The sequence below is a fragment of the Theropithecus gelada genome, chromosome 13 (assembly GCF_003255815.1).
Source record: "Theropithecus gelada isolate Dixy chromosome 13, Tgel_1.0, whole genome shotgun sequence".
NCBI classification, from domain to species: Eukaryota; Metazoa; Chordata; class Mammalia; order Primates; family Cercopithecidae; genus Theropithecus; species Theropithecus gelada.
The window spans coordinates 50,037,073-50,056,741 of NC_037681.1; the positions used below are offsets into that span (position 1 = coordinate 50,037,073).

The window sequence follows — 19,669 nt, forward strand, 5'->3', positions numbered from 1 at the left end:
TAAAAAAGAGATGGGGTCTTGCTATGTTGCCCAGGCTGGAGTGCAGGGGCTATTCATAGGCATGATTTCACTACTGATCAGCAAAGTAGTTTTGACCTGCTTTGTTTACAACCTATCCAGTTCATCCTTCTTTAGGCAACCTGGTAGTCCCCCGCTCCTGGGAGGTCACCATATTGATGCCAAACTCAGTGCAGACACTTATCAGCATAGCACACTACAGCTTAGATCTCCTGGGTTTAAGCATTCTTTCTGCCTCAGCCGCTCGAGTAGCTGGGACTACAGGCATGTGCCACCATACCCAGCTGTTTTGATTTTTAAGCTTGGATTTCTATGGGTAGTTCCTGTGTTCCTTAGTGACTGGCAAATGTTTTTATAGATGATGTTCTTATACTCCTTAAGTCAGTAAGACTTCTGTCATCTGTCAATAGATCTGTGTATAGGTAAGATAATGCGTTTCTTTTCTTTTTTTGTGTATATCAGGTCTTAAAAATTTGGAGGAGGAATGCAGTTTAATGTTCAGGCTGTTGAGTTCTTGCGTGTCTGCTCTGCATATACACAACCTTAGGACTGGCTAAAAGGCTGTGGCTACCTCAGACTCTGTCCCATCTCCATTGGGAATATATGCAGTCATAAATGGAACCTCAGACTAGTAGAGTAGTTCTTGCCCTATCCCAGCCCCATCCCACTTCCCTCTGAGATGATCACTTTCACCTACAACCCCATTGGACATGCACATTGCCCCTTTCCCCCTCAACCTCATCTTTATTTCACTCCACCTGGACACCTGATTTCCTTCCAAAGGACACTGAGTTTTCATCCTGTCTTTGATCTCAGGAGCACAGAACCCAGTTGATCCAGTTTACTTAAAAAATATTACTCAATGTAATACTTTCTTCATTCTCATAGGCTTCAGGAATTCACCTCTCTTATTAATTTAGACAACTAAGCTTGTTTCTCTAGCAAGCAATGTTTCTTAAATTTGTCCTTAAATATGCATCACACAAAAGACCAACAGGTGCCTGAATTTGTTTTTATTAGTAGGGCCAGCCCATTCGGTCTGTATGTCAGCCAGTCTTGCTGGTTCTGCCTATTCCATTTCCAGAGTTGTTGATAGGAAGAATACTTCAGGCTTTCGAGGGCAAAGAGATTGAGGAGGGAAGGGGAAGAGAGAACACAGGGATAGGAGAGAGATGGAAAAGTAACATACAGCAAAAGTGAGAGAAATGAATGAAGCACTCATTTGAGGGCTGGGCAATTATGGGTTCTCTCTAGAGAACTGCCTAGCCAAAAGCACTGAGACTCCTGTCTTCTCTCAAATCCTCATTTTGAAAGCATTAATTATTTTGATGACTCTATTTTTTAATATTCCCAGTGCTCTGACCTATTTTATAGTTAAAGGCTCCAAATAGGATATAATCTGTGTTTGGAGCTTGGACATGGGAGAGATAGCAGTGACTGTACAGAGTTCTCCCACACTGCACTGCCTGGGTACATACCACTATAGAATGAATTCCTTTGGGTATCAGTGTATTGTCTTAATAAATGAAGAAGAATAAATCTTAGGAGAGGAAGATTATTTAACCTACATAATGATACTTTAATAATACTTTATGTTTGTTTAGCTGAAGTAATGTTGGAGATAAGGGGATTAAACAGGGGCATCCTAAGCTGTTGTTGCAGAAGTAAATTTAATGTCTATCTACTTTAGCATCATGGCAATATATAATCGAAAGACTATTCTCATTGTAGGCACCTTACCTAAGAATAATTCATCATTCTTAGCACAATATTTCAAATACCTCTTTTATTGCCTCTAGGTGTAGCCTCTAAATGCTGATCACAACAGAAAGAAGGAAGTTGCCAACTATAACACAGATACAGGTCAGGGTGCTCCAGAAAAGAGACACAGGGAGCTGCCACACTATGTATGCTATTAGTTTCATTAACAAGTAAATACAGCATCTTGCATATTTCCAAATAATAACAGCTTCCACAAGAATCAATTAGGAAAGGAGTATTAACTCAACACATGTACTTTGATCAAGCATGAAAGCTGGGCATGGTGGCTCACACCTGTAATCCCAGCACTTTGGTAGACCAAGGCAGGAGGATCACTTGAGGTCAGGAGTTTGAGACCAGCCTGGTCAACATGATGAAACCCCATCTCCACTAAAAATAGAAAAATTAGCTGGGTGTGGTGGCATGCACCTGTAGTCCCAGCTACTTGGGAAGCAGAGGCAGGAGAGTCGCTTGAACCCAGGAGGCAGAGGTTACAGTGAACTGAGATGGCATCACTGCACTCCAGCCTGGGCGACAGAGTAAGACTCTGTCTCAAGAAAGAAAAAAAAAAAAGCATGACTAGCAATCAGTAGTAAGGATCCCAAAGCAAGATGGAGAAAACTCAAAGTGGACCATAATGCATTAGGTAAGAATAACCTGACCACAGCCTTTGCCATGCGGGTTAAAGGTCCTCACCAATCACTTAGTAGAAAGAGCTGGACAATGAGATCTGAAGCCCTGTGTATGTATTCTTTCAAGCTTGCTGCACTTCCATTTGTAAATGTGCATGATTACTGCCTCAGGTGAGGGCTCCTCATTCTTAGCATATCCTTTGTCATGTCCAAAATTCCTGAGTTTAACCCACCCCCCCCGCCCAGATATGATGTTATATGTGAATGCCTGGGCCCAATAAGCCTGTTTTGTAGGGTCAAGATCCTTACACCAAGACAGAGAAGCACCGCTTGCTTCAGGCTGCTGTGGCTGGATGGCTGCTGTCAGGCAGGGCTGCATGTTACTCTACTATGCCATTTTCCTGTTTACAGAATGGTCTCTTGTGCATTATTTCGACTGATTTTTATAACAAGTCAGGAAAGGGAGCCACAGAGGTAAAATGACCCCCAGATCCCTCTTCAACTTACATTGAACCAGTCTTTCTCCATCTTGAATGAGTAAAGATTATCTTTCCACTCTAAGTAGAATAATTCTGTAGTTATCCCCATTCAAGAGAATTTTATTTTATTCTTTTTTGCAAGGTCCTGGCTTTCTTTCAAATCTCTTCAAGCATAAATTCAGAGTGGTTCATGGCTTTTCTTAAGCAGAGCCCATTTTTCTTTAGGATGTGTCTTATCTATATTATTTGATATATAGAAATCAGTGAGGCTAAAAAACTCAGATAACACTAATAAAAACTTCTTAACACGAGGAAGTAAGGAAAGCAAAAAGACAGCTCCACATTCTTTCATAGATGATCTAGTCCCACCCACTCAATTCACCAATTAAGAGACTGAGGTCTGAAGTCACGTGTCAACCAACGGCCAACCCAGCACTCAACTCTCAGCACAGTGCGCCTTCCATTTCTAAAAGGGCAGGGAAGCTACAAACAGCTTAGCTGGTGCAGTAACCAATTCCACTTCCTCACATGGATTGCATCTCTGTGTGGCCGGGATGGATGGTAAGTTTTAGGCTGCAGCTGCCTTGGGCAGCACCCCTCAACCCGGCCATCTGCAAAGAAGACACAGGTAACAGTGGGCTTCCCAAGACCCCTCCGAAGACACTGCACTTCCAGACACCCCAATTGATGTAATTTGGTTGTGTCATAGAACAAAGCGGATACCCCAGTATCACTGGTATCTGGGTGATGCCCCGAACTTCTGAATATACTGCCAGATATCTAATGAGGGTGAGTCTTCTGTGGGCACAGGCCTGGGAAACATTGTGCTTTAAGAAGAGCTTGTCGTAATGGTTAGAACGTTAAGACTGGGTGTTCAAAAACTGGAATTGAGTATCTGATTCTGCAATATACTGACTTTGCAGATTTGAACCTCTTACTTCATCTCTCCAAGCTTCTAACTATAGGTCAAGAAATATTTAATGAATGCCTATCTTATACTGAGGCTTAGGCTAGGCTCTTGGAACACTGCAATGAATAAGACTCAGTTTCCTCTCTTTGAAACTTACCAGTTCATCTTAGGTTATCATCTATAAATTAGGAATACTGATAATACTTATCTTGCTATGTTATAGGAATCAATTGTGACTACGGCTGGAGAAGCACTTTACAGTCTGCAACTCTTACCAGTTTCATTTGGGACAGGAAACAGGGCTTATTTCTGAGCCAGTTGGCAGCTCACCCCAACCCGTGTGTGTGTAGTTTCACTGCCTCCTCCAACCACCCCAGACAGGAGCTTCATAGAAACCAAGCTCTTGGCAGCTGTTACAGCTCTTTCAGGCTCTCTCCACAGGTAAAGTAGTAGCCTTATCCCAGGTACCACATTTCTAGCAACTGGCCTTCTCCGGGACCCTCCCTGGGGGTACTTTCGGTACTTCTTGCCCTACAAGAGCCAAACTCCCAGATGCATCTCCTTATTTCTGGCCTCAGCTCTTGTCCTCTTGGGTATTTCTGTCCCATTTCTGTCCATAGAGAAGTTTATTCTGTTTACAGTGGAGGAGACAGTTTAAGGACTGCATTTTCAGCCACAATTCACTGGATACCTTCAATGTATCTAAGTCAGTTTGTCTTGAAGTCTTCTCAGCCCTGATCCTTCTAGAATCATGTCCCAGGTAAGCCAAGGCCCTGACCCCAAGAGGATGTCAATTTTCATGCCAACTTGGTCAAGACCAGCTGTGTTAGTATCCTATTGCTGCAGTAACAAGTTACCAGAAAGTAGGAGGCTGAAAATGACACAACTATATTATCTTTTGGTTCTGCAGGTCAGAAGTATAAAATGGGTTGGTAGAACTGCGTTCCTTCCGGATGAGCTTCCAGGTAGAATCCATGTCCTCTTCTTTTCCAGCCCTTAGAGGCCACCTCTATTCTTCCTCTCATGGCTTCTTCCTCCATTTTCAAAGCCAGCAATGTAACCTCCTTAAATCTCCATCTCTCTCTGATCTTTGCTTCCTTCTTCACATTCCTTCTCTGACACTGACTCTCCCGCCTTCCTCCTTCCCTTTTAAGGACCCCTGTGATTCCACTAGGTCAACCCAGATCATCCAAGACAATCTCATCTGCAAAGTTTCTTTTGCCCTATAAAGTAACATCTTCACAGGTTCTAGAGATTGGGACATCTTGTTGGGGGCTGGAGGAAGCATTAATTTGCCAATACTAGTTTTTAGTTCTGTGCTATGATCCCTTCTCAGGCTCCCAAACCTCTGGAATCTAATCTGACAAGTTCAGCTGCTATGATGGGCCAGGAGTTCCTCTTTCCCTCCTCCAGAGAAAATACTAGGGTTTCTGGAGGCAATGATCCTATCTTGGCACTGTGGTACAAATGGTGACCTGAATCATTGGGCTGTTTAGATTCCAGAAACCATGGCCAAACCTTAGGAGGTGGGTCTCTCTCTCTCTGGGCTGGTAGAGATTTCTGTGTCTCACAGGTTTTGTGCCAGGTATTTGGCCATCATTTGTATTGCATATGCCTAACCCTTGTCTTAGAGCAAGAAATGGCCTTATTGACCATCTAGTCTATTACCTAACAGATGAGGAAGCCAAGACCCAGAGAGGTAAAGTGATGCTCCTAATGGCAGAGCTGGGACCAGAGCCAGGCCTCTGCTTCCCCAGCCAGTCCTTCTTTCCTTGCTCCACATGCCTAGCTCCCCATCTCCCTGTGGGCAGACCCATGAGGTTCAGTTGGGAGGGTTTCCATGTTCACTGGACATCTATAATCCATCCCAGCACCCCAGGAGAGGCCTGTCCTGATGGGGAGGTGAATAATACTTCCCTGGAAGTTCCACCCCTGAGGCAAGAATGCCACTCATTAAGGCAACCTTTCTCAGGAGCCCAAACTCCAGCTGCTAGTTGTATCAGAATCACATTAGATGGAAAGAATCACACGCCACAACTTGTTGATGTGATTGCTCAAGGGTCCAGATCTAAGGGCCAGGGACCATATTGCTTGAGAGACGAGTGACATGCTTCTGTAAACAGAACCAGAGAACTAATGTGGGCTTTCCTGGTGAATTCCAGAAGACGGGCAGGGATAAAAGGCCACACATCCACCCAGTGACCTTAGTGTGATGAGAAGTCATGCTCAAATGAAAAGCATGAGCACACAGAGCCCTCTTGGTAAGTCTGCAGGGGCAAAAATTGAACTGAAGTGGGTGTGCTTCTGTACTCTTACTTAGATGCTGGATTTGGCTGCTGGGTATATTCCTGAGCCTGCTGCACACTTATTTTCCACATTTCCCTCTTCCTACCCTTCAAGGATAAGCCAAGCAGAAAGAGGTAGGGGATGGGGTGCTCTGGACTTGGGAGCCCATACCAGCTGCCAATGTTCTGTCCCTAGGCAGGCAGGCAGGAAAATAACCTGCTTGTCTGTCTGCTTGCCTACTGCTTCCTAGCCAGAATTTTTGGATGGGCTTTTTTGACTGTGGTTGTGGCACAAAATAGTTAACATTTTTCCCCCAAAGTCTAAGATAACTCAATAGAATACATATAGAATAGAATAATAGAATAGAACTCAATAGAATAACTCAATACAGTCTCGAATGAGAATTTTTGATCCCTTTGTATTAAAAATAATAGCATGTTTTATCTTATTATAAAAATAATACATGTTAATGAACTCAAATTTGGAAAATAGCAAAAGCAACAGAAGAAAATGAAAATCACTAATAATTAATCTATCTAGAAATAACTTCTGCTACTATGTTGGTATATTTCCTTATGGACTTTTTCCTTAGGTACATAGTTTTTTTTCTTTTACAAACAACTTCTACTACACACATTCTTTAACTTGCTTTTTATAATAGGTTCCAAATACTTCCCCATATTATTCAATATTTTTACAAAGTATACCTGTAATTGTGTTATAATATTTTAGGTATACTGTATTTTATGTAATTCCTTATTTTAGGCATTTAAATTATTTCTAGTTTTCACCATCATAAACAGCACCAAGATAGTTTTTTAGATAAGCCAGTAGGAAATATTGGTTGCAGCCTGTATCTTAGGTATGCCAGTTGAAATGAAAACATGAATTTCTATAAAGATATCTCTTGACTTTGGAGAGTTAGTGTTGTCAGTAGCACTCAACCAAGAAGTTATTTCTTTCCTCTCCAAACGATGCAGATTCTGAGAAAAGAGGATAAAGGTCTTTGAAACTTAAGAGGGAACACAGGGGCTAGAGCTGTGTGTGAGGCCTTCCTGGTGAAGGAGTCCCTGGCCAGCACAGCCCATGTAATGGGAAGAGAGTGGACAGGGAGAACCCTGCCCCAGAAATGCTCCTTAAAGGACTGGAAAAGGGACAGAGATATTGGGAACCTTTGGGCCAGGGTGAGATGACTTAACAAACAAGGAAGTCTGATTCCATTTATAGAGGACAGATGTGTGGCTCTAATTATATTTATTTTATCTAAAAAAGAAAAGAAAAACCTTTGCTAATCAATAGTATTATACAATTACGCACATAAAAGTGCATATAATTGATGAATATAACATGGTAGGAGTACATGCTCAAAAATTTTACCGATGGGGCATACAACAAAATAAAGTTTGGAGACCATTGACTTAAAGTATAAACTTGGCCATGAACAGAGCAGCAAAGGAAGGGAGCTCTGGGGAGCTGCAGCCTGTGAATACCGGGCAAGGACAATCCCAGTTTAGATCATCCGGTTTGAAACAAGTGAAAAGAAAGGAACATTGTTCGGCCTGTGAGTATGTGTCTGCATTTCTGTGTGTGTGATCAGCAGTCATTCCGATTACATTTTTCTTCTATTTCAGTTTTCTTACCTCTTCTGTTTCCCCAACTTCAACATTCTTCTAAAACAAGAGGTTTGCTAAAGGCTGTTCCTACAGACAAAGTGAAATGTGTAATTATTGACTCCATTAACCAGATGAACTTCAGGGTGACCACTGAACCCTGTGGGCCGTAAATGCCGGACTTGAAGCCTGCATTAGCACATTTCACTCTGCAGTGGTGCAGAGCAGGGACAACAGCAGCGCTCTCGGGATAAAGATCAGTGATTTTCCAGCTCTGAAGGTCGTCTGTCTCCATCTTACTGAGAGCCTGTCCTCGTCTGTAAGGACACCTCCTACCCTTCCTCACCTATGGCACTTGCTCTCCAGGAAGAGTGGTAAACCCATTCGCATGTAGGTATCAGAAGTCCCCACCAATCAGCAAATGAAGGCTGAAGGCAGAAATGGGTTGGCTAACGATGAGTTTCACTGATGAAGGAGGAAATGCTGGGCAGCCCTTTATCATTCCAGTAGCCTATCAATGCCTCAAAAGATCAAGAGTCAGAGGCGAGACTCAGAGTCAACTCAGCCACTTATTTGCAGCCTGCAGTGGGTGCAAAGGGGGCTATATCCTGAGAGGGTTTTCCCACAAAGCCTGCACCTGCAGCTCAAAAGGTGACTCAGGTCCCTGCTACTCCTGGGATACAGTTCACTTGAGAAGTGCTCAGGGACCTTTTTAAGAATATGGCAAACTTTTGGGGTGGGGGAAGAAATTGAAGAAAGGATGAGAAATGCTGGCATGAATCTGGGCTCCTCTGAACCTGTCTAATCAGACTTCCTGAAGGGTCTGAGAATTCACAGTCCACAGGTGCATGGGATCCACATGCCAACCCAGACACAGCAGGAGAAAAACCAAGGCATAGTGGGCTGAAGAGTGGCTCCCAGGGGATCTGTCCAAATCCTAACCCCAGAGTACCTGTAAAGATGACCTGATTTGAAAATAGAGTATTTGCAGATGTTATCAAGCATCCCAGAATGAGATCATGCTGGACTTAAAGGTAGACCTTCAATCTAATAACATATGTCCCATTAAGACACAGATTTCAGACAGAGACACAGGAGGCATGCCATGTGATGACAGAGGAAGAGTTTGGAGTAAGACATCTACAAGCTAAGGAATGCCAAGGATTCCTGGCAACACCAGAAGCTAGGAGTGGGGCATGGAAAGGATTTCCCTTCACAGCCTCCGGAAGGTACTAACGCTGCAGACATCTTGATTTCATACTCTTGACTTCTAGAATGAGGAGAGAACGAATTTCTGTTGTTTAAGCCATCCGGTTCGTAAGAATGTGTTAAAACAGCCACAGGAAACGAATACACAAGGGTACGACAGGAGTGCATCAAAAGTCTGAATGACCCCATCCTGGTGTTGCAATACCCTAGTCATGTGTGAAAGCACCCTTAGCCACTCCAGGGCTCCAGGACGGTGTTTCACCACCTTTTGAAAACGAAGCCATCTTGATGAACAGAAGAACCTCAGTAGCAGTGCTGCATCCAGACCCTCCACCAAAACAAAACAAATCAAAGCAAAAACCTGAGAGTCGGAGCACTGGGAGAGAGTCGAGCCGATCCAGGAAGAATAGGAGCCTCCTCACTGTGGAGTCTGCTTCCATCTTTCCTGTGTGTGCCTGGGAGTGAGGCGCTGGGGACGGGGCTCTGTGGATGGGGCGAAAGTGTGTTTTCCATTTTTAAGCCAGGATTCGTGCTACAGAGTAAAATCCTGCCTTGCTGGAGAAGAAAAATACCTTGACTACATTCCAAAACACCGGAAGCAGTTAGACGTCAACATGGCCCCTGGCACTTCTTAAAAAGTCACAGAATGCCTCGATCTGATGGTTCTTCAAGATTTTATTCATTCATAATATTAGGTTCCATCAAAATGATCACTTTTTATTATCTTGCTGCTCTGAATTGTATCTTCCTTATTATTCTCAGCTACAGGGGCCATAAATTAAAATCATTCAGGATTTATACACTTACAGTTCATTATCTTTGATTGGTATCATCTTGCTGCCTTTTTCTGGCCCTTCTATACCTGACAAGAAATATTGCAATAGCATCTAAATACTCTCTGACCCATGAATATTGAGTTAGAAAACAAAATAGTGACTACATCATACTAAAGGCAACCCATCCCCGCTTCTCATCATCACCGCCAGCACCCTTTCTGCCAAAATGACCGAGAAACTGAGACTCTAAAGCTCTGGGAGTTAGGATTGGAATATAGGACCCTGCTTGGCCATTGTGCCGAATGGACAGGTTGCTTTCTCTTCCTTTACCTTCACTTCTTTCCCTGAAGGTCAAGGGAGTTTATTACAGTAGGCTGCTTCATGAGGAACAATGCTACTTCAGGGAAAGGTAGTGGTGTAAAGAATTGACTAGAAAAGTGATGAATGACCCACTCCTGAAAGCTCCAAACACCTCTCAGTGTCATTACTGAAGCAGTGGAGTTTCTGGGAGGGCTGGGAGGCTCATCTCCTTGTTTCCATGACTGATCCATGCTGTGTGAGTACAGACCCCTCCATTAGACCCCAGAAAAATTAGAAGTTTCTGACAGTGGTAAGCCTCTCTTAAGCTATGTTTGGATGTGCTCGTTCATGAAAGAGCTTGGTAAAGGAGTCTGGTGCATCCACAGCAGCTTTTGCTATGGTTGTTCATACCACCATCCTTAGTATTGCTAACTACTACCTGATGCTAACAGTGATGACTTTTCAGAGCAATGGAAGTTGACAACATTTACTTTAAATAAATGGATATTCCAATTCTGATTCATCTAATGGGAAAGTTTCATATTCAGTGTGTGCACTGACCCTTGGGATCCAGCTTCATAAAAACAAAAGGCATTGATATGTTTCCATGCTAAGGAATGCTAAGAAGTAAAAATTTATTTATTTTCTTCCTTGTCTCCTCTTCCCCTTCTTTTTTGTTTTCTCACAGCACTCAGTATAATGTGCTCATGTCAGCAATCACAGGTGGAAGAGGAGAAACAGGTCACCAAGTGAAATGCACAATGTATTGGCATTGTTTAAAATTTTTTTTTAAAGCACAAACTTTCAAAGTTATAATGTGTAACTGCGTACCATCAGTGGAATTCACGAAGAACAAAATTTCCACTTGTCCCTCTCTCTTGATCTCACTGAACTGTAATTACAATTCCACTCCTGGAATATAAATTTTTAAAAAATCTGTAGTGACCAAAAATACTTGTTTCTAGAGGTTAAACGTTGGACTCTGGAGATAGTCCTAGGGGTGGCTGAATGGGAGTAAGTCTGAATGAGAGTAAGTCAACAGTATTACAAGCCCAGCTATGCCTCAGAATCACCCAACAAACTTATGAAAAATAAAATAAAACAGACTTCCATGAAAATTGAAGCTGCAATGGGATACTGTATTTCATTCGCCAGACAGATAAAAAATATAGTCTGGCAATAGCAGATATTGATGAGGATGTAAAGCCATGGGGAGGAATACCAATATATCACTAGTGGGAGTACAAATTGGTGCAACCACGTTGGAAAATAGACTGGCATTAACCAGTGAAATGGAAGATGCACTGACCCTCTCACCCAGCAATTCCACTCTTAGTTACATGCTCTAGAGCAATGGTCCCCAACCTTTTTGGCACCAAGGACTAGTTTCTTGGAAGACATTTTTTCCACAGATGGTTTTGGGATGAAAATGTTCCACCTCAGATCATCAGGCATTAGATTCTCATAAGAAGCACTCAACCTAGATCCCCTGCATGCACAGTCCGTGTGTGTGCAGAGTGCACAATAAGATTCACATTCCTATAAGAATCTAATGCAGCAGCTGATCTGACAGGAGGCGGAGCTCAGGCAGTAATGCTGGCTCGCTTGCTACTCACCTCCAGCTATGCGTCCCATTCCTAACAGGCCTTGGACAGGTACCAGTCTGCAGCCTGGGGGTTAGGGGTCTCTGTTCTAGATAAAATCTTGAACATGTGTACCAAGAGAGATGTACAAAAATGTTTACAATAGTGTTGATGGCGATAGCAAGAACCTGGAAATGATTCAAATGTTCAATGACAGTAGAAGAGATCAATTGTGTATTTTTATGCAAAGGATGAATATAGTACCAAAAGCAAATGAATCACAGCTACATCTATCAAAGTGAACAGATCAAAGACAGTATAATCCCATTTATATACAAGGCTGAAAACATGCAAACCTAGTCAATATGTTGTTTGGAGCTATATACATAGGTAGTATAGCCATGAAAAAGAGCAAATAAGTGATTCACACAACATATAGGAGAGTGGTTACCTTGGAGGGTGAGGAAAAGTTTGTGATCTAGGTGGGATAGAGGAAACCCCAAAAAGACTGATAATGTTCAGATTCTTCAGCTTTTTGGCAGTGAGAATGCAAGTGTTGTTGGTTTTGTTGTAATCTCTAATCTATGCATGCATATTATATCTACTTTTTGCTAAATTTCCTAGTAAAAATGTAAAATACACAGATACGTAGTCTCCATCTCAGATCTACTGAATCAGAATCTCAGGTTATAGGATCTAGGCAGTGTTTTCCATTAGTTCTCCAGAAGAATTCTGATGCACTTTCTAGTTAAGAGCATTCACCTACACACACACACACACACACACACACACACACACTACAATACCTATCAAAATCCAGATAAAAGCAGCTTAAAATATAAGTCAAGGTCAAGCAATCCCAAAAGAGTTATAAAGACAAAAAGTCAGCCCAGGAAAGTGTATAGAAAGGAAAGTCTCTTTTGGTTCTTTGATGACAAGGTAGAGACTGAGGTATAAGCCTGAGAGCATTAGTTGTTTTTGTGCCACCTTCAATCTCCCTCATCAGCTTAACAGATCTGACCTGTTAGACTCCCTAGTAGCATGAGCCTGAGATGATCTCTGTCAAGAACCTGGCCACAGAGCACACTCTGGTCCTGGTCTTGCTACAAAGACAGAAGCATGATGTGGTGGACAGTACCCTTGTCTAGGACTCATCACAGCAGGTATTTAGACCCAGACTCACATGTACATGTTGTGTGATGTTGGGCAAGTCACTCACCCTCTCTGAGCACTAGTTTTCTTCTCTGCCCTGCCTCTCTCATTGAAATCCAATGAGATAGTGTAGGTGGGAGTGCTTTGCAAACTGAAAAAACTACCCTGAATGTCCAATAAGCCCATTGCCATTTCAGTTATTACTTCTTCCTAAAAGACAGGAACATAGGCTTTCAATTCTGAGTCAGTAGAGTTTTCTGGGTTCAAGACATTGGGAGCCCTAAGATTTGGCTTGGTGAGACATAAAACTAGACCAGGGCTTACTGCCTCCATATCTCTCTCCAAGAAACTCAGCACAATTTAACAACTGCCCACTACTTTCCTCTGAGCCTACCTTTCCTAGGCCTGATAATAAAGAAGAGGACATTCATAAACAGCTCAGGGCCACAGAAAGCATCACACCAAGCAAACATGTCACTTAAGTATTTATGAATGGCTTTGAAACAAACATTTAAGCCAGTTCTACAATACCTTCCAAATTAGGATTGCCAGATTTGGCAGTAAAAATAAAAATGCAGGACACTCAATTACATTTGAATTGTTTTGTATAATTGGAATAGTTTTTAGTTTAAGTGTGTTCCAACTATTGCATGAGAAACACTTATACTAAAAAATCATTTGCTGTTCATCTGAAATTCAAATTTAATGAGGTATCTTGTATTTTATCTGGCAACCCCATTTCAAATACCGATCAGCACTTTCTCTTACAGGGAAATCTGCATGGAGGAGAGTTATGAAACCCTACTTTTATTACTTGTTAAAGAATAAAGGGTTGGGCTGAACTTGAGATGGGACTTGTCTTCCTCCCTTCCTTGCATGGCCAAAGAAGCCATGGAAAGGCACAGATATTAAAAGCAGGTTTCAACGGAAACAGAGCAGAACAGGGGTGAAGTCTCATCAATTCAAACAGAAACAGGCATTCCAGCCTGGCCCTGACCCACCCACGACATCACCAGTGGTCTCTCCCTTACCTCTGGGCATCTCCTTAGAACGCTCTGCCTCAGGCCCATCCAGCAAGTCCATCTGGGAGGCCTCCTCGGAGGGAACACGGCGCCAGGACCAGCTCTGGTTCCTGAGGTCGTGCAGTGGAGGGGAATATTCCAGCTCACAGGGGAAGTCAAAGCTGCACTCCAGACCTGCAATAAGAGCCAAGGATCAGTGGAACAAACCATTTCCCAAATGTGGCTTTTCAGCCCCCTCCACTCCACACTAGGAGGCTGGCCTTCATCTCCTCCACACCCTTTGCCCTGTCCAGGGGAGATCAGTTGTCAATACCACAGGGCTCTGTATTGGTGAAAAGGGGCCTAAGAGAGTAAAATGTGCCCTTTCTGTAACTCATATTATGGGAGATGTTCTCAGAGAAGGCAGGTAAAAAGCAGAGCTAACTAACAGGTTGAATGGTGGGAAGCTCTGCATCTTGTGAAGTTACCTGAAGACACAGAGAGGGCCTGAGGGTGAGTGGGCAGAGCCTGCGCAAGCAACGCACGAGGCCTGAGTCCAAGTCTGGTACTGCTTTTACCAGCCCGGTGACTCCGAGCAAGAAAACTCACCTCTCTGTCCCTTAATTCCCTCACCTGTACATTGGGCTGATAATTACCACTCAAGTTGGCTGTAAGAACTGGTGGTAAAACACACTCTCTACAAATATCTAATGTATGCAGGGCTTACAACCTAGATGATGGGTCAGAGTAAACAGGCAACCTACAGAACGGGAGAAAATGTTTGCAATCTATCCACCCGACAAAGGGCTAATATCTAGTATCTACAAAGAGCTTAAACAAATTTACAAGAAAAACAAACAACCCCATCAAAAAGTGGGCAAAAGATAAGAACAGACACTTCTCAAAAGAAGAGTTATGTGGCCAATAAACATATGAAAAAAAGCTCATCATCATGGGTCATTAGAGAAATGCAAATCAAAACCACAATGAGATGCCATCTCACACCAGTTAGAATGGTGATCATTAAAAAGGAAACAACAGATGCTGGTGAGGCTGTGGAGAAATAGAAATAGAAACGCTTTTACACTGTTGGTGGGAGTGTAAATTAGTTCAACCATTGTGGAAGACAGGGTGGTGATTCCTCAAGGATCTAGAACCAGAAACACCATTTGACCCAGGAATCCCATTACTGGGTATATACCCAAAGGTTTATAAATTATTCTCCTATACAGGCACATGCCTATATATGTTTATTACAGCACTGTTCACAATAGCAAAGACTTGGAACCAACCCAAATGCCCATCAATGATAGACTGGATAAAGAAAATGTGGCATATATACATCATGGAATATTATGCAGCTATAAAAAATGATGAGTTCATGTCCTTTGCAGGGACATGGATGCAGCTGGAAACCATCATTCTCAGCAAAGTAACACAGGAACAGAAAACCAAATACCGCATGTTCTCACTCATAAGTGGGAGGTGAACAATGAGAACATGTGGACACAGGGAGAGAAACATCACACACCAGGGCCTGTCTGGGGGTGGGGGGATAGGGGAGGGATAGCATTAGGAGAAATACCTAATGTAGATGACAGCTTGATGGGTGCAGCAAACCACCATGGCACATGTATACCTATGTAACAAACCTGCACGTTCTGCACATGTATCCCAGAACTTAAAGTATTAAAAAAACAAAAACAAAAAACTCCAGATGGCCTGGGAACTTCAGGACGTTTTGCAGAGGAAGATAAGGCCTGCACAAAACCAGAGCAAACCAGAACCAGTGGCCCCTGTCACATTTAGATCATTAGCATATCATTATAATGCAAAAGTTCCCACCCATAGAAGAGAATCACTGCCACTTTCTGCACACGTGTTCTTGATCTGCACCTGCGTGTCTGAAGTTTTTCCCCACACAAGCTTACATAGCCTCTGACCCACATCTAACCCTGTAACATTCCCCAGCTTCCCACTGCTCTGGGAGAAGCTGTCTTTAGAGCAAGTGCTCTCTCCTTTTCCATGCCTGGCCAGAAATACAACCTGCTTGCCCTTTTCTGTGAAAAAAGAAAAAATGCATAAATAAAAAAAATTTTAAAACTTAGGTGATGGGTTGATAGGTGCAGCAAACCACCATGGTACACATATACCTATGTAACAAATCTACATGTTCTGCACTTGTACCTCAGAACTTAAATTAAAAAAAATAAAAAATAATAAAAAAATGTACTGCCTATGAAAAAATGGACCTGGTCCATAATGGATGCTCTGAAAAATGCTAGCCAGACCCTGTCCTTTCTGATTGATAAGAGAAAGGCCACAGGGAACTGCAGTTTCCTCATAGCCTGCTTTGCCAGCCCTATAATCTACCCTTCAATCTCCTGTCCAGAGAAGAGGGCCAAGGCGATGACAGTGAATCAGGGTTTATTTTCTCTTGGGGAGTGATTGGGGAGGGTCCCTGGGTAAGGAGAGAGAGAAAAGGGAGGCAGGAAGGGCCCATGCCCTGGGATGTTTTGTACTTTGTTGAGCTTCTCTAGGCAGACTCTCTGTCCAGTGATTCCACATTTGCCCCACTTTTAGGGTACATGGACCACTCAGCTTTTCTTCCCCTTCCTTGCTCATTGTCTACTCTCCAAAGTGGCTGAAGAACTTTGCACATGGTGGGCTCTCAAAGCTGACTTATGGATTAATGGAAGATGCCAAGACACAAAACGTTCAACCACCTCTTATTTCATCCTCTCCCCAAAGCCATGGGAATAAGAAAAAAAGGGATAATGTGATAGATATTGGACAGATAATCTGAGGAATTCAGTTTGAGTCCAGGCTTGTCCAGTTACCTCTCATGTGTGAACTTTGGTTTTCTCATCTGCAAGACAAAGGGCTTATAGACTAGAAGATTCCAGGAACAAGCACCTGGTGAAACCTGGGCTGCAGCTCCATCTCTGCCATTGATTTGCTGGTGACCTTGAATAAGTCACTTAACCTCTCTGGGCCTCAAGTTCCTCAAATATAAAATCTAGACCAGATATTTTCTAAAGTTCCCATTTGATTTGGCTTTTTAAAGATTCCAAAGTCCATGGCCTCAGAAGAGTTAAAATAGCTATTTTGATAATTCAATCTTTGTGACAGTGCTAATGGGTGCTACGTCCCAATTAGCATTTGTGCATTTTAACAGCTGCTTCTGAGGCTACTACTACCCCAATCTCCAAGACAAGTCTGGTGTTGGAAATTTCAGAATACAGTGGAGGCAGATTCTAAGGCAAGCAGCTGGTCACTGGATTGTCTTCCAATGGGTGTCCACACCCATAGACAGCTGGCCCTGCTGCAGAGTTGGGAGCAAAATATTCATGTTAACACTAAGTAACTATTTAAGTGTAGCAAACTATTTAAGTGTAGGAGAAAAGAAAAAAAAAATCCTTCAATTACACTTCTATTGAGTGTCTTTCTGCTCCTCAGTTGCTTTCCAGGAGCTACCATCCTTCTGGCCCTAAGGTTAACACTCCTTGCCCTTTCACGATTCAGACAACTTGCCTTCATACTGGAAAGCTGAAATGGGTAGCTCTCACTTTGGGTTGATAGGCCACTTGCTCTACAGCTGGTGTCCAGGAACCACAGGCTGCCTTAATCTTCAAGATGTATTTGAAGACACCTGGTTTTCATAGCAGACTACAAAGAGAAAACTGGTCCAACATTTTGTACTTTGCAACACCAAAGTGACATAGGAAGGATTAGCTATGAAACATGACTAATAAGGAGAGGCGTAGCCATGAAATGTAACTCCTCTGGGGAGGGTCAAAAAGACACATCCACATTGGTGGATGTTCATGTCAGAGAAAGGGAGAGAATGCCCCCAGCCACTCCCATCCCACGTTGACAATTATCAGTGCTTTTCCCAAAGATTCAACTTCTGCAGCCATCGTCTATCTTGATTTTTCTCCTCCAATGAAAGATGACCTATTTCTATTCAAGACAGAGGTGAGGTGTGCCAACTGTCTGAGTTGTGTCCTGCCTGGCAAATGTGCCCTACATGTGTATTCAACAAACAGACAGTGGAATATACAATCCCAGCACCGAGTATATTAATTCTAGGATCTTTGAATGCTGGAGAATTTAAGTGTGATAATTGGCTGTGTTTGGGCCAGATCCTGCCTAGTAAAACAGACTATGCAAATGTACCGATTATCAAATGAGTTCCTTCTGTAATTCTCAATCCACAGCAACCTCCTTTTAGCTGTTAAAGCTGTACTTTCTAGCTTTAAATAGGAATGGAGTTACTATTACTACTCATTTGGGTGAAACTGAATTGGGCTTTTCTACATTCTGATTTAATTTCTTATAAAACATGGACACAGGTTTTTCTCTCTCAAACTAGCCTCAGTGCCTCTTGGGCAATAATACCTTGGGACTTGTCTAAAACACCAGGTTAAGTCTTATTTTCCTTGGGTCTTTTCCGGGGTTCTAGACCTAGTGTGCTTCTTGAATGTCTCTCCTTCACCCTCTTCCGACTCAGTGCCTGTTAGGTAGAGACTGTAGAATCTACTTTACAGGAGGGATTCAGAGGGGTCTAGGGCTTCAGCACAGTGCTGAACCTTAAGCAACCCAACCACAGAGGCAGGTCCACACCCACCCAGGGGTAAGGGTGGGAAACTACATTCACTCAGCCCCTCCTGGTAGTCTTCAAGGCACTGTCCTGGGTGTTTTCCTTCCATCACTGTACCTCATCTTCAGAACAACACTGAGAAGTGGTTGGTTTCTTCTTTTCTCTATAGGTGAGGAAGCTGAGGCGTAAAAAGTTTTCTTGCCCCCAAATCAAAGGACTACCCCAAGGCAGACCCAGAGAGTGACCTAGAACTGGATAATGCGGAATATCCAGTGTTGTTCGTCTCTCTCCCCCAGTTTCAGAATCTCAATTTAGTGCTGAAGATTAAATTACACAATAGATGAGAAACCTATGAAGTGTTTTATCTTGGTTATTCTCAGACCCAAAGCCTGCAAACTTTTCATATCTGAAAAGGCTTCTCCATGGTAGGGGACACATCTATATTTTCTCAATGTCAGGCCCATTTTGCAGAATGACTGTGACCTTCAGGAGGATCCAGAGATCTTGACCTTTTTTGTTTTGACCCAAGAGAATCTGACCATTGAAAAAGAGCGTTGAGAAAAAGACACACTTTCCAGGACCTGCCAATCACATACGTGAAATCACTGCCACCTACTTTCTTGTTGTTTCCATCATGGAAGAGAGGTAACGTGATGGAACCTTCTGGAAAAGATCTGCCAGCTGAGAGGAGCATCAAGTGCTGTGAAGGGAAAGGGTTCTAGCAGAGCAGGGAGGATGGTTCCGGGTTTGGTCCCGCACAGAGTAGCTGAGACCCCAGCAGGTCCATTTCTGTCTCTAGGCCTGTTTCTCTGCATTTGAAAGATGAAAGAAATGGAGCATGTGTCCTCCATGGTGCCCTTCATCTCTGAAGGTCAGTGATTCTATAGGCTTACCCTGGGCTGACACAACCAAACCTACAGACCATTCAGCCTGCCTCTGCTGAGGAGCTGCTGCCCCGAAACAGGGACTTGTTGTCATCCCAAGAGACAGATTTCCTATGGAAGGAGGTTGAATATACATCACACTCAGTGGGGACCTGGTTTGCCTCTAGATTCTCAAAGAATTAAAAAGGAAAGCTTGGCCGGGCGCAGTGGCTCACACTTGTAATCCCAGCACTTTGGGAGGCCCAGGCAGGCGGATCACCTGAGGTCGGGGGTTGGAGATCAGCCTGACCAAAATGGAGAAACCCTGTCTCTACTAAAAATACAAAATTAGCCAGGTATGGTGGCACATACTTGTAATCCCAGCTACTCGGGAGGCTGAGGCAGGAGAATCTCTTGAACCTGGGACGCTGAGGTTGTGGTGAGCCGAGACCCCCACCATTGCACTCCAGCCTGGGCAACAAAAGC

At 43.1% G+C, this 19,669-nt stretch overlaps 1 protein-coding gene across 1 annotated transcript in view; it reads right to left on the bottom strand.

Moving 5' to 3' along the window:
- Window positions 1-19,669, bottom strand: part of ALK (ALK receptor tyrosine kinase) — a 715,534-nt gene that overhangs the window by 463,697 nt on the left and 232,168 nt on the right. The window contains exon 3 of the mRNA XM_025353516.1: window positions 13,748-13,912. Coding sequence (XP_025209301.1) covers window positions 13,748-13,912 — 165 coding nt within the window. The remainder of the gene's footprint in view (window positions 1-13,747; window positions 13,913-19,669) is intronic.